At 42.6% G+C, this 14,777-nt stretch overlaps 1 protein-coding gene across 6 annotated transcripts in view; it reads right to left on the bottom strand.

The window, feature by feature from the left end:
- Nucleotides 1-2,977: 2,977 nt before the first annotated feature.
- LOC106096933 (zinc finger protein 664) overlaps nt 2,978-14,777 on the bottom strand; it is a 39,246-nt gene continuing 27,446 nt past the window's right edge. For all 6 annotated transcript variants that reach the window (XR_003214823.1, XM_025900194.1, XM_025900196.1 and 3 more), the window contains one exon: nt 2,978-4,455. Coding sequence is in view for 3 of the 6 variants with exons in the window: in XM_025900194.1 (XP_025755979.1) it covers nt 4,424-4,455 (32 nt within the window). In the remaining 3 variants the exon portion in view is untranslated. The remainder of the gene's footprint in view (nt 4,456-14,777) is intronic.

The following is a 14,777-nucleotide window of genomic DNA, read 5'->3' as shown; positions in this document are numbered from 1 at the left end:
TGTGTGTGTGTGTGTTAGTTACCTCCTGCTGACCAAAGGGTCGTAAACGCAGGAAGCTTACATCAAAAGAAGCAGATCTTCCAGATAGGATGTATCTGCAATAAAACATTACAGCCCCCCCAACCAGAACCTCGAGAATCTGGGGGGAAGGGCAGTGGAATCCTTTTCATCAGAGTTGGCAAGCATAGAAATGACAACATTTAACAATTCACTCTAACATTCCCTCCTGTGTTGTGATTTTTATGCTCCAAATTATTCCTGTGTAGTATATTCTTAGCCATGCACCTCTTGCTTGACAATTTCAGCGCAGGCGTCATTTATACACAGACTTCTGTCATGTCATTCATTTCAGTCAACTCATATTGTTGTAAAAGTACATAATTAACAAATGTATTAGAAATCATCTTAGTTCGCATTGATCTTATACACGGTAAAATGCATCCTATACATAAGCAAATCAATGTCAACAGCCCAAAAACAGGAATTAATATTTTCAAAAGAAGATGCCACCAAGGACCAGACATTAACCAAGCTCTCCAGCCTTGTGGTGCATCTACTCCTGTTGTGCGATTCATTATGTATTCCTGCAAGTAAACAACTGAATGTAACAGTCAAACAAGAATAATCAACATACTCAAAAATCATATGTCACTACAATACAACTGTATACAGACATAGGCATTCACACGCATCAGTTGACTTTATCGTTTGTCCATGTGGCTCTCAGCTAACTTCAAAGCTGTAGCCTGGTCAACACCCTTCTTTATGACTCCTATCAACCCCCCCAGATCTTCTCACTGTAGGCATCCTGTGGGGGTTAGAGTCAACTGGTAAATTATCTGCATTTACAACTCTTCTCCTGTCCTGTTGTCACCACAGGAAAAGCTTTGTAAAGGAAATTGGATCAAGCTGTTTTGATCTTCTTGGCTCAAAACCTCAACCAGCTTAGAGAAGTGTTCATGATGCAAATGTAGACAAAAGGCTTCTCTGTTTGCATCCTTCTTGCAGAGGACACAAAGAATAGGTGATGTTGCACAAATTCCATGATAAATCTCTGACAGGGGATTTCTTTAAATCACCCTGCCGTTCTTCAGCTGAGACGTCTGAGTCGGAAAACACAACACTGCAGAAGTTTTTCACTCGCGAGGGGCAGTCATGGAACGCACGAATCTGCGCCCCACGACTGCCTGCGACCTTTATTTATACAAGATTGTTTTGTATGTATGTGTATGTGTGTGTGTGTGTGTGTGTGTGTGTACAAAGATAACATCACTCAAAGCAGCGGGTTTTTCCCTTTTCTACATCTGTATGTTCTCGTAAAAGAGCTGAGCTTGGTCTTCTCTACATCTAAATGTTCAGAACGACAGGATGCGGTTAGTATCTGCATAAGTTCAGCACACAAGTTACTAGGTAAAAAGTCATGTAGAAATATGCTTAATCACAAATAATGAAAGGATACATTTCATGCAGCTGATCACATATATACAATATTCTCTTAACAATCTCCAACTTGGACTAATCCATTGCCCTTCATACACATAGGCAACTAGCCTATTTCCAGTTCATTTAGCTGTTCAATGTCCTGCAGCAAGTCAGACACTTTGAGTCAGACTAGCAGGTCTGTCGTACCAGAGCAGTTCACCGTTCCAGCTACTGGTGAATCAACCGTCCATTCAGGTTCAGAGGAGTTGAAAGTTGGCAGTGTTCCAAGTACGTTTACTCCTGGATGTGTTGCTACGGCAACCAAACAAACTGTCTCACTCTCAGTGATGCTATATGGCCACAGTCCAGAAGAATGTGTAGCCAGTGGCATCACAAGCATAACCATTGGTCTTGTTCTTTATGTGAGCGGTTGTGTTCACAAACTGCCACCAGTAGTTGTTGAAAACCCCATGCGGGTACTGGGTGTGATTTGCTCTGTCCCAGTGCGCTCCTGTCATCCCACTCTGGGTCCACAGGCACAAGAAGGCGCACAGCATTCCCAGCCATTCTGATGAGTACCTGTGGCTCAGTTGGTTTCTTCACCGGATTGAGACGAGGGGCCCTGGAGGCTTTCCCCCCCCTTTGTACCCGGTCTTCCTGCCACTTACCCCGAGCTGGCCTGGATGTGTGTCACCTTCTTGCAGTGCGCTTGATGTATCCAAGTGTTCCTTTCAGCAATCTTCACTGCTGTGGTCGTCGTCAGCAGCATCTGATATGGACCTTCCCACCGTGGACTGGACCAGCACTTCCTCTCCATGGCCTTGTCAACATCCAATCTCCAGACTTCAGACTCTGCTCCTGTGGAGAAACAGAATCACCTGGCAGATCATTTGTTCTCAAGACTTCTTTATTTTTACACATTTTAAGCATCCAATCTGCTAATGTGCTCTCTCTTCTGCTCTCCTATCATCACTACAGAAGACTAGAACTCTAAATACTCTAACATATATAATCTCAACGAGTCAGACCATTCTCTGTTGGAGTAATCCTCATGTACATTCATATACATCTTAACTAATTCTATACAGTCTAACCATGTCCTGCGTGTCTCCTCCATTGTCTTCCTAAGTCTTAACTTTACTGTTCCATTAGGTCTCTCTACCAACCCTGCACTTTGTGAGTGATATGAACAATGATGTTTTAGTGTTATCCCTAGATGTTGTGCCATTAATCTAATCACTTCATTTACAAAATGTGGACCATTATCACTATAAATGGTCTCGGGAATCCCATGTTCCAAATGATATTCTTACATATTGCTTTGGCAACCGAAATGGCATCTGCTTCCCTAGTTGGGACGATTTCTACCCACTTTGAAAAAGGACACACTATCACTAAACAGTACTTATAGTTATTACAGTTGGACAGTTCTATAAAGTCTATGTAAATAACTTGAAATGGGTGACTGGATCTGGGGAATTTCCCTCTCTTAGGTCTCAAATTACCCTGAGAATTGTGCTTGCAACATATCATACATGACCTGCAAAAGCTTTTGAAAAGGTATTTAATCTTAAAGTATAAACTACTCATTATCTCCCTCCTGTTGCGACATGGCAAAGCCCATGGCGCAAAAATAGCAGCAGTCCTATATAAAGTCTAAGGCAGTATTGGTTTATCACACAGATAACAAACACCATCCTGCAAGCTCGCTCCTACTGTAAATCACAACTGTTTCCCTGCAGTAGATGAGTAGGCCTGCATGTCTACCAGTGCATCCCGCATAATAGCCAACGTCTGCTGGTGTTGCATTGCTAAAATGTTAACACCATGTTCTCCTAAAGTTGCCTCTTTCACGATCTTACCTGCAAAAGCATTCCCTAATGCAACTGGATCTTTCCCTCTCATGTGTGCTACACATTTACAAACGTCAATTCTACTGGGTAAAAACTCTGCCTCCAGCAGATTTTGCAAGAGTTTGGCGTGTTCTACAGGTTTCCCTGTAGAGGCTGTCACACCTCGTCTCACCCACTGCATCACAAAGAAATTTAATGTAGCAAATGCATATTGGCTATCAGTGTATATTGACACTCTTCAGCATTACACACTTCCGTTAAACCTACTATCCCTGCTACTCAAGCAAATATGAAATGTTAGTTGTCCTGCACAGATAACTTTCTCACTATCTTCTACAGTAAAACCTGTTTTAGTCTGTCCCTCTGCTGTTGTAAAACTCAAACCATCAACAAACCAAACCTTTCCCTCAACAAGTGGCCCATCTATTAAGTCATCCCTCGGCTTACACTCCTTCTCTACGTGGTCTCTACACTCATGAGAAGTGCCCTCTTCTTTCGTTGGCAAAAAGGTTTGACGGATTCAGAATTGTGCACCACTCATGGTTATGTATGGTTATGAGAGTAACAGTAACATTAAAGACAAGTGTCTTGTAGGCGACAGAAATGTAATTTTAGTCTGCAGTAGTAGACATCTACCTCGTGTGGAACTAACAGTGTCAAAAGGTGAAAAACTATATCCTGAAACATTGTACAGCTTAAGCTGCTGCACATACTGATCTCACGCATGGAGGTAAAGCACAAGCAACTAGAGCTAATCTGTTAGGATAGTAAGTTACTGGCTTCACTTGTGGAAAAAGTGCTGTTAGGTTTTTCACAGTCACCTGGCATTTGTGCTGTTCACAGAACCACAAGTCCATCGCTGGACCTCCTCTGCGCCGTCACTTTTTGGAGCGTGGCACGCTCCCTCAAGTTCTCATGAGTCAACGTTGCTGAAGATTTTAAAGGCAGAGCACGTCATACACCTTAGTTGTCTTCCTCAACGTCAACGTCGAAACTCTTATCTTATTTAAGATTTTGCTGTGCAAAAGTCTCCTCATGACGATCTCCTGGAAGCCCAGTAGCACAGCTCTCTGTGCTGAAGGTGATCTCCGATACTCCTGAAGCCTCTCTCCTGGCCTCAGCTTCCATCTTGTGGATGATCCCCTCAGTCACTCCTTCTCGTCATGGCACCTCACGACATCTGCAAATTAAAAAAAATGACACTCCTCTCCCCACATGGCTTTCACCATGTGTCAACTCCCCAATGAGACATGTACAAGAATGTTGCACAGTCTCCCTAAAACAATCTCCAGGGTTTGTCCCTTGGAGCAGCCATACTCCAACCTGAAACCCTGTGTAAAAACATCAGTCAGCCATTAAATGTTTAGCTTGTCTAACTCTCAGCTCCACCTCCACTCCAAGTCTTTAAATCAAACTTCACATTTTCAACCAACTATAGATCATAAGAGTAATAAAGTATTCAGCATAAAAGACAAATATCATGTGCAGGTTTTCTCCAATCATTAAATCACTATTATTATTATCACAATTTGTCCCAAATCAGGAATCATCCCAATTTATTCCACAATTTAATCGGTGACTTTCCTTAAGTTTGTCACTCCACTCATTTTATCACTGTGAGCTCAATAGTGGCCAGCTAATGAGCCCCATATTCAACTATTCTGTAACCACTGCACATCTGTTCAATTGTCACTTGTCTGTCTGTGCTGAATCCTTTACAAGCACTCTTAAAGAAAACAAACATTAACACACGGTTCATCCTGGTGGTCAGGCGTCGGCCACCCAGATTCCAGGGATGCTGTATGTTGAAAGATTTTATTATGTTTATGTTTAGAAGTACATTTCATTTAAGGTTTTCTAGATGTGTTTGCTCTTTTTTACTAGAGAAGTTACGTTGTGCAAGCTCAGCAGGAAGCCTGCACACTGTGCAGGCTCAGCAGGAAGCCTGCACACAGTACAATGGTATGTTATCTCTTCCTGTATGTTTCTGAGACGCAAACATGCTTGAGTATAAATAAAGGCTGACCACAGCTCTCACCCGTGTGAGTCTCCTTCGAGCTCTCACCCGTGTGCACGTTAATTTGTAAAACCTGTCTGAGTGTCATTTATTCCAACCTGAGTTGCATTACAGGAAAACTCCTCACATTTCTTGGTCCTTCGAGCCGGAAAACATAACACTTTTGTGTGATCCCACGGGAAAACCTCATCGAGTCCTGACGTCGTGAGAAGCCCACGCTGAAGTCTGTCGACAGCTCCTGTCTAGGTACAGGATAAAAAGTCCAGAGACATTGAAATTTGGGTTCTGGCCAGCGTTTTTAGAAGTGGTCCACGACGGTGGGGGTCGATGAGGAGGACCTGACAACCCGGCAATAACTCAACAAGCAGGTGAATATTGACACTCTGAGACACGTTGCGTAAAACCGTGTAAGCTCGCCCAGAGGGGCTGGTAGCATGTAAAAGCTCGCCTGAAGAAGGCTGGTAGCAGTTTAAAATAAAGATAGAGCTCGTCTGGGACTGGTAGCTCCCCCGTAGTGGGTAAAGGTAGCGCGCGTATAAAGGTATTGTTTTGTTTTATTTTTGTGTTGGTGGAATAAGTTGATTTTACAGCACAATAAGGAGGCTGAACTATTCCACTAATTTGTTTACTGTTGGTCACCCAAGTACTGGTGAAAAGAGAAAAAGGTCGTGTTTTATCACGTAAAGCTGACACTGCTTTTAAGAATAGCTTGAAAGTAGAAGGCCGTGTCAACTACCTCTCTCGATTCTCGTGCCAGAGAAGGTGCCGCAGTTGTGTAGTTGTAAAGGATTAAAATGGGTAACGAAGCTTCAAAACTCACTGCTGACGAGCAGTGGTTAGAGAAAAATGTCCAGGCGCCGGACAAATTAGTGCATGTAGATGGAGAAATTAAAAAAAAAACCAAAACCTAAATGTCCCACATGGGAGGGAAAATGTAGCCCCTCCGCATTGACTAAATTAAAAGAAACCCTCCAAGTAGAAATAATACTGAAAAGAATCCAAAAAAGAAAACAAAACGTATTCAAGAGTTGTAATATTTTAAAGCATGGAAAGAGGAATGAAGTGGAATAAACAAAAGGTTAAATTAAAATAGAGCTTATCTAATGTATTCAAACTGATAATAGGAAGGTTAACAACCTGTAAACTGGTATTAACAATGAAACATAGTTGGCATGACGACCGTGCCTAGAATGAATAGAATGCATGAAACCAGATAATTCACACGAAAATATATTAAACAATTAAAGAGATGCATGAGGCAGTTAAACAACTCCTTGGTGGCAGAGCCCCTGGTGTTGATGAGGTCCGCCCCGAGTTCCTGAAGGCTCTGGATGTCGTAGGGCTGTCCTGGTTGACACGCCTCTACAATGTTGCGTGGAGGTCAGGGGCAGTACCCCTGGACTGGCAGACCGGGGTGGTGGTCCCCATCTTTAAGAAGGGAGACCGGAGGGTGTGTTCCAACTACAGGGGGATCACACTCCTCAGCCTCCCTGGGAAAGTCTATGCCAGGGTGCTGGAAAGGAGAGTTCGTCCGTTAGTCGAACCTCGGATACAGGAGGAACAATGCGGTTTTCGTCCTGGTCGCGGAACACTGGACCAGCTCTTTATCCTCTCAAGGATACATGAGGGTGCATGGGAGTTTGCCCAACCAGTCTACATGTGTTTTGTGGACTTGGAGAAGGCATTCGACCGTGTCCCTCGGGGTGTCCTGTGGGAGGTGTTGCGGGAGTATGGGGTGTCTGGCCCATTGCTACGGGCCATTCGATCCCTATACAACCGTTGCAAGAGTTTGGTTCGCATTGCCGGCAATAAGTCGGACTCGTTCCCGGTGGGTGATGGGCTCCGCCAGGGCTGCCCTTTGTCACCGGTTCTGTTCATAATTTTTATGGACAGGATTTCTAGGCGCAGCCAAGTGGCGGAGGGCTTTCACTTCGGTGGCCTCAGAATCTCATCTCTGCTTTTTGCGGATGATGTGGTTCTGTTGGCTTCATCAGGTGAGGGCCTCCAGCTCGCACTGGAACGGTTCGCAGCCGATTGTGAAGCAGCGGGAATGAGGATCAGCACCTCCAAATCTGAGGCCATGGTTCTCAGCCGGAAAAGGGTGGAGTGCTCACTCCGGGTCGGGGATGAGTTCCTGCCCCAAGTGGAGGAGTTCAAGTATCTCAGGGTCTTGTTCGCGAGTGATGGGAGAAGGGAGCTGGAGATCGACAGACGGATTGGTGCTGCGGCTGCAGTGATGCGGACGCTGCACCGGTCCGTCATGGTGAAGAGGGAGCTGAGTGTAAAAGCGAAGCTCTCAATTTACCGGTCGATCTACGTCCCTACCCTCACCTATGGCCACGAGCTGTGGGTAGTGACCGAAAGAACGAGATCGCGGATACAAGCGGCAGAAATGAGCTTCCTCCGAAGGGTGGCTGGCCTCTCCCTTAGAGATAGGGTGAGAAGTTCGGCCATCCGGGAGGGGCTCAGAGTAGAGCCGCTGCTCCTCCACATCGAAAGGAGCCAGTTGAGGTGGTTCGGGCATCTGACAAGGATGCCTCCTGGGCGCCTCCTGGGTGAGGTGTTCCGGGCATGTCCCACCGGGAGGAGGCCCCGGGGCAGACCCAGGACACGCTGGAGAGATTATATCTCTCGGCTGGCCTGGGAACGCCTTGGTGTTCCCCCGGATAAGCTGGAGGAGGTGGCTGGGGAGAGGGAGGTCTGGGCTTCTCTGCTTAGGCTGCTGCCCCCGCGACCCGGCCTCGGATAAAGCGGATGAAGATGGATGGATGGATGGATGGACACTACCAAGCTAATGAGCAAGTTACACACTCTTTATTTTGTATTTTTTTGTTTTGTTTTTCAGAGCAGAAGCTGCATGATATTAAAAGCTCACACATGCAGCAGTCTGTGAGCTCAGTTTTCCTCACACTTCTGCTTTGTTTCTGACAGCAGTTCTTTTTCTTTTTGTGTCCCAACTCATGTGTGTAAAGCGTTCATGCCATCAGCAACTTGTTTTTGTTTTTGTTTGTTTGTTTTGTTGGTTTGAAAAACAAATTTGTCATCATACTTGTGGATCACAGTGACACAAAATGATTAGGCACATGATTTACTGATGCCTAGTTTTAGAGCTGTGGGCTATGAGCTGGGAGCTATGAGCTGTAAGCAATGCAAAGTTTTCCCAGTTTAGAAGTTGTAACATGTGCGAGATATATGAATTATTTTAAAATAGAAATAGAAATTGTCCAAAATGCCTTAAGAAAACATGTAGTGCTGTATCTACAGAGGAAAAAAAAAGAAAAGAAAAAAAGAAGAAGCATTCAGTAACTTGGAAATAGCCTTTCTACTTACATGTAGATGGAAGTGCAGGTTACGTGAAAGCTGTTTTAACACAGGCATTTGGAGAAAAACAACGCCTGCTTGCATTTTACTTCTGTAAATTAGACTCTGTTGCGTCAGGCCTGCCCACATGTGTGCCAACCGGTGTAGCTGCAGCAGAGGCAGTAAAAAGTCAGCTGACATTGTTTTAGGACACACTTTAATCATCAAAGTGCCCCATGCAGTGACTTCAATTTTAAATCTAAGCCAATTTGTCTTACCTGACACATGTGAGACAACTCTCAAATGTTGGACACTTATTGTTGCTATATGGAAAGTTCAACAAAGAGTTTGGTTAGTCTGGAGAAACAGGAAATATGTGTGCCTGTGGTATGTCTGTGACAGGAAATCGTGTGTGTAACAGGAACTACATGCCCATAAAAGGAGCTGACTGTGTCAAGGACGCAGACAGACAGAGAGACACACAGACAGTTAGTATGTTTTTTTCAGCAGTACATCATTTTGCAAAAATTTGGCAGAATAGAGGTATGATTACTTCTACGGGCAATCCAGTGCAACATGGAAATCTTTTAAAGGCATTGTTGGAAGTGATAACATTGCCAAAACAGTTAGCATTATGTAAATGTGCTGCACATCAGAAAGACAACTCAGAGGTCACTAAAGGCAATAACTTCGCAGATCAAGCCGCAAAAGCAGCAGCACAACAAAAAATAGACACATTAATGTCTGAATCCTCAATGCAAATACCACTTGATGTGCTTAAAAACGAACAAAAAGCCGCACCAACTACAGAACAAAAGAAATGGTTAAAATGTGGTGCACAGCTGAAAAATGATTTGATGACTTGTAATGGCAAACCAATACTACCAAAATCCCTACACAAAACAGCAGCATTAGTGACACACGGTTCCACTCATGTGTCAACGGGAGGGAGATGGCAGATATACTTTCTAAACATTTCTTTACTCAAAATTTCGAAAATTCAGCAAAAGAATTTGTCAGAACATGCATGATTTGCCAAAAACATAATGCACAGGGAAACCTCAGACCAAGAAGAGGTAACTTTCCCACACCACCACATCCTTTTCATACCATTCACACGGATTTTATTGAGCTAAATGAAGCCAAGGTTCAAAAATACGCTCTACTGATTATAGACGTGTTCTCAAAATGGCCAGAAATTTATCCTGTGAAAAAGGCAGATGCAATCTCTGTAGCAAAATGCCAATGCAACCATTTTGTTCCAACATATGGCATACCATCCCTAATAAGATGAGACAATGGAACACATTTTGTAAACGATGTAATTAGCAAGGTCTCCGAAGCGTTGGGATTTAGTATAAAAAATCACTGTGCCTACCACCCACAAAGTGCAGGGCTAATGGAAAGAACAAATAGCACTATCAAGCAAAGATTGAGAAAGTGCATGGAAGAGACAGGGATGTGGATGAGATTAACACAAGGCAGGCTCACAAAAATTGACGCCATTTGAAATAATTCATGGAAGACCTTTTCCCACTACTAATACTGAGTGAACCAGTAAACAAATCAGCTAGAGAGACTACTCTAGCAGAGTGGATGGCAAAGTTGCTAGAAAATACAGAAACTGTGTTGAACAACAAACTGCTGTGTTACTCTTCTCCAGTATCTTGCAGGTTGAAGGCAGGTGATTGGATCCTGATAAGGGTGCTCCAGAGGAAAAATTGGAGCTCACCCCGTTGGGAAGGACCCTACCAAGCACTCCTGACCACACCAACAGCCTGCAAAATAGCAGAAAGACCATCCTGGATCCATCAAAGCCACTGTAAAAGAGTGAGCGAGAGCATAGACTAACCTTACCCTCGGGTGATTCGTCAGGTGAAGGAAGTGCCGATTGGGTATATCCCGCACTTTTTCTTCTTGCCTAGGTCCCCTGAGACGTGAGGTAAGCCAGGTAAACATGAAGTCGCTCTTAATCTCACTAACCCTGACAGTCCTAGTGGCAGGATGTCTCATCCTACTGAAGATGGATCCAAGGGAACGGACAAAGAAAGCTTGGACACATGACAACTCACACCTGGACAAGATGACGCAGGACCACAATCATCCCTGGATGAACAACGCGTGGTACAGATATGTATACAACCGCACGACAGAAAAGAACTGCTTTGTTTGCTCACACATGCCTGCAACTTCTGTCCATGCAACTATTTATGGGAAGGTTCCGTCACTTGAAACGAGCATGTGCATTCATATGAAAGTCATAAATGGAACTTGTTCACATAGAGACATGTTTATAGTGAGAGCCCTAGCGTTTTCACTGCTGACCTACGACGTGAATAACCTAACAGCTACAAACTGGATGTGTGACGAAGCACACAGGGTGAACGTGAACGTGTCAAACAAAAGAATAATGACATTTCCAGCTTTCTTGCAGAGTGAAGAACGTCACCCGATATGTTTCGACTTCTCATACGGAAGGACAAAACTTGGTCGAACCAAGAACTGCAGTATAGTCTGGAAGGACAATGCCGATGCAGATATGACTTTTAAGCGTGGCACATACTGGGTCCAGGGGACAGCTTGGGTGTGTGGACCAAAAACGTACTACATGCTGCCCCCCAACGCAACAGACGACGGCGTTCAACTGACACCGGTCCAGAACCACACGATCGAATATGGGGCTCCGATGTCCCACAGGAATTCAAACTCTGGACCACTGGACAGAAAGTACTTCATGCCCTGTTTCCTTGGGTGGGCACAGGAAAAAATGCGCTGAGAAAGGAGGACTATGTGTCCTCTTTAACAACACATGCTGCACATACATTCCAGATAATGTACACTCGTCCAACATGACTGATGCTCTGAAAACACTTAGACAACTCAGGGATGCACAGCAACAAGACTATGTTACAAACACAGAAGACTGGCTCATGTGGTTTTTAAGCGGCTCTTGGAAATCCCTGCTGATTAAAGGACTTGTTTTCATTGGTGTTCTACTATTGTTATTGTGTCTTTCCACTTCATGCGTCATACCTTGTTTGAAAAACATGGTGTCAAAAATGGTAACTGTTTCAATTAATGCTTACATCACCCTACCACAGAATGAAGAAGATGATAATGAGATAGACATTTGGATATAACTTACTCAAAAAACCCACTATTTAATGATGTCCTGGCTAAAAATGTTTTACAAGTAGCCATAGACTGATACAGTGTTAGTGAGTTGCTATGTATATATATATATAGGAGAAAAGATCAAACAACAGGAGGGAATGTTGAAAGATTTTTATTATGTTTATGTTTAGAAGTACATTTCATTTAAGGTTTTCTAGATGTGTTTGCTCTTTTTTACTAGAGAAGTTACGTTGTGCAAGCTCAGCAGGAAGCCTGCACACAGTACAATGGTATGTTATCTCTTCCTGTATGTTTTTGAGACGCAAACATGCTTGAGTATAAATAAAGGCTGACCACAGCTCTCACCCGTGTGAGTCTCCTTCGAGCTCTCACCCGTGTGCACGTTAATTTGTAAAACCTGTCTGAGTGTCATTTATTCCAACCTGAGTTGCATTACAGGAAAACTCCTCACACTGTAAAAGGTCATAAAGTTAACACTCTGCTGCAAAAAGAAGTAACACTGGTTTCAAACACAGTGTCACACTGTATTCACTTCTCCCTTGTAACATTCATATTTTCTCCACAACACAGTGTAATTTCATCATCAACACACAGCCTGTAACCACAGTTTTCTTCACACAAAATCTCAGTAATCCTGTGATAGAAAAACATCATTAAGATGTGTCCTGCTATAAATCACATGATCGAATCACATGATTAACCATCTGCTGTAAAAAGAAATGTAGATGTTAGCGCTGCGCATTTGTATACACTCTTTCTCACAGTAATCTCTGTGAGCAACACAAAGTAGTTAATAACACACCCATGGTGAATTCACAGACACAGAGAATTTTAAACTAAAAGGTTAAATTTTCAGAGTTCACATAGTCATGTGACCCAAGTTTCCTCCTGTGGTCTCCTTCTGCTCCTGCAATAGAGACACACACAGAGATACAGCCACACCTTTGTCAGGTGGGGGTTAACTTCACACAATGGTGTTAAGTCAGTCAGTCTTGTCAGCTTTTGTCAGTCAGTTTTTCCACTCATTCATTCATTCATTCATTCATTCATTCATTCATTCATTCATTCTTTCTTTGCTGATAGTGGAAACTATCATCGCATTTTCATTTCCACGCTCAGCAAAATGACGTCATTTCGAAGAAAAAGAAGAACTTAGATCGGATTACGTCGCTGAATCCTTTTTGGCAGGGACTTGTTTTCTTATTGTCCCAAATAAGTGGCTTTCTCCCAAGCCCATTTTAATTTTTTAGAGAAACTCACTTTTGCAACAGTTTTCTCGATGACGAGTCGTATAGCGTTTCTGTTCTAATCGTGCATCTCTGCTCAAACAGAGATCATCAAACGAAACTTTCAGTGCACCATGAAAGTAACAAAATAAAAAGAAAGGAAAGAAAATAAAGGAAAGAAAGGCCTTGTTTAAGTCATGACACGTGTTTTTCATGCCAGGGGGATAAATCGTAACAACCCATTTGGCAGGCTCAACTTAGTAACAAAAGACAAATCAAGTTTAATTTAATTTAATTTAATCCAGTTTAATCTCAAACATTCATCCAATCAGCCACACACAACATACAGCATAACCCTGTTCCATTTGTGGCCACTTCACTTTTCGCTTTTCAACCATTTTTGTTCTGTTAATGCAAATAAAATGAAACTTCCCAAAGCTGTGTATTTCTTTCAGATTTTTTAATTTTCAACATCAGCTCCTTAATAATGTCAATAATATCACTATACACTAAATGGTTCCTCTTGGAACCTGTGAATTTGCTTAGTGATCCTAAAAGAGCACATTTCATGTAGCTGATCACATATACACGATTTTCCTTTGACATATCTGTATGTGTAAGCCTAAATTATAACCTCTTATTCTAGAAATCAAAAAGAACCTGAAAATAACAATTTCTGCCTCAGTTTTACCATATCTAAATTATCAAAAACCCCGAACATCATCAAGTAATCCTAAAACCCATTTCAAGTTAAACCTTAAATCCTGTAACTCCCCCCTTTTGTGACACATCTTATGTGTTACGAACTCAAAATCCTTCACTCGAGCTTAGGAAATGAAAGAAAAAGGTTAGTCATATCATATTAGGTATACATGCTCCGGCCCTTCAAACCTGTGTTTAAGGAATGAAATCAAATTAATCATCATGTCAAATCTTTTTTTGGCTCCATCCACAGCCTGCATCCTTGGAACTTCCTAGAAACAAAAACCTGTGTGTTAACCAGCACTTCACATTTCATACTCAGTTTTTCCTCACTTATGATCCAACCTGTGTTATAAAAAAAACTTAAAACAGAAAAAGAGAGCTGATTATTAGCTCATCAAAACACAAAACAAAATCACCTGACAGGTTTTTCTAAGTGCACTGTTACAAAAATAATGGACCCCCTTAGACATGTGCATGTTTGATAAAACTCCCTCTATTAAAATAAAAAACAACACAAATCTAACCGATAGAAGTAACCCATCACTACAACAACAACCTCAACAATCTTAGACACAGAACATTTTGCCACAAGTTCTTCAGGGTCCTGACATCATCTCACCTGCTCAATACACAGAAAATCTCGTTAAAAACCACACAACTTGCACACCATCAACACTAAATTCTAAATTTTCTCTTCTAAAAACTACTACACATTAAGCGAGTTGGACAAGATGATAAACAGACTCCTATGCTAAACCTGCTATCTGATCTTCATGAACTCTTTTGTATTCTAAGGTTAACGCATTTTCTATTTGTGTGTGTGATTGTGTATATGTTTCTTTTTGTGGTTTTTTCAGACTCCTTCACAATTTTCCACTTAAACAGTCAGTTTTCTCTTTCCCAAATTTGCTAACCCCAATTTTGATTTCCCACCTTAAATAACAGCATTCCTTGTCCTCAGCCAGAAGTTAAAGCTTGCTTTTCAGGTTCAGGGAACAATTCACCCTGAAAGACAGGGAGTGTCTCCCCTCTTCGGCTCATCACTGGTCATTGTTAATGACATTTCCCCCTCTGCCTCAGCCCAGCGGCTTTACCCTTGAAGCCCCGTCTCCACTAGTG

Source organism: Oreochromis niloticus, linkage group LG18 (genome assembly GCF_001858045.2).
Source record: "Oreochromis niloticus isolate F11D_XX linkage group LG18, O_niloticus_UMD_NMBU, whole genome shotgun sequence".
NCBI classification, from domain to species: Eukaryota; Metazoa; Chordata; class Actinopteri; order Cichliformes; family Cichlidae; genus Oreochromis; species Oreochromis niloticus.
The sequence above is the reverse complement of the archived record's forward strand: the minus strand, read 5'-3'. Positions and strand labels throughout refer to the sequence as shown.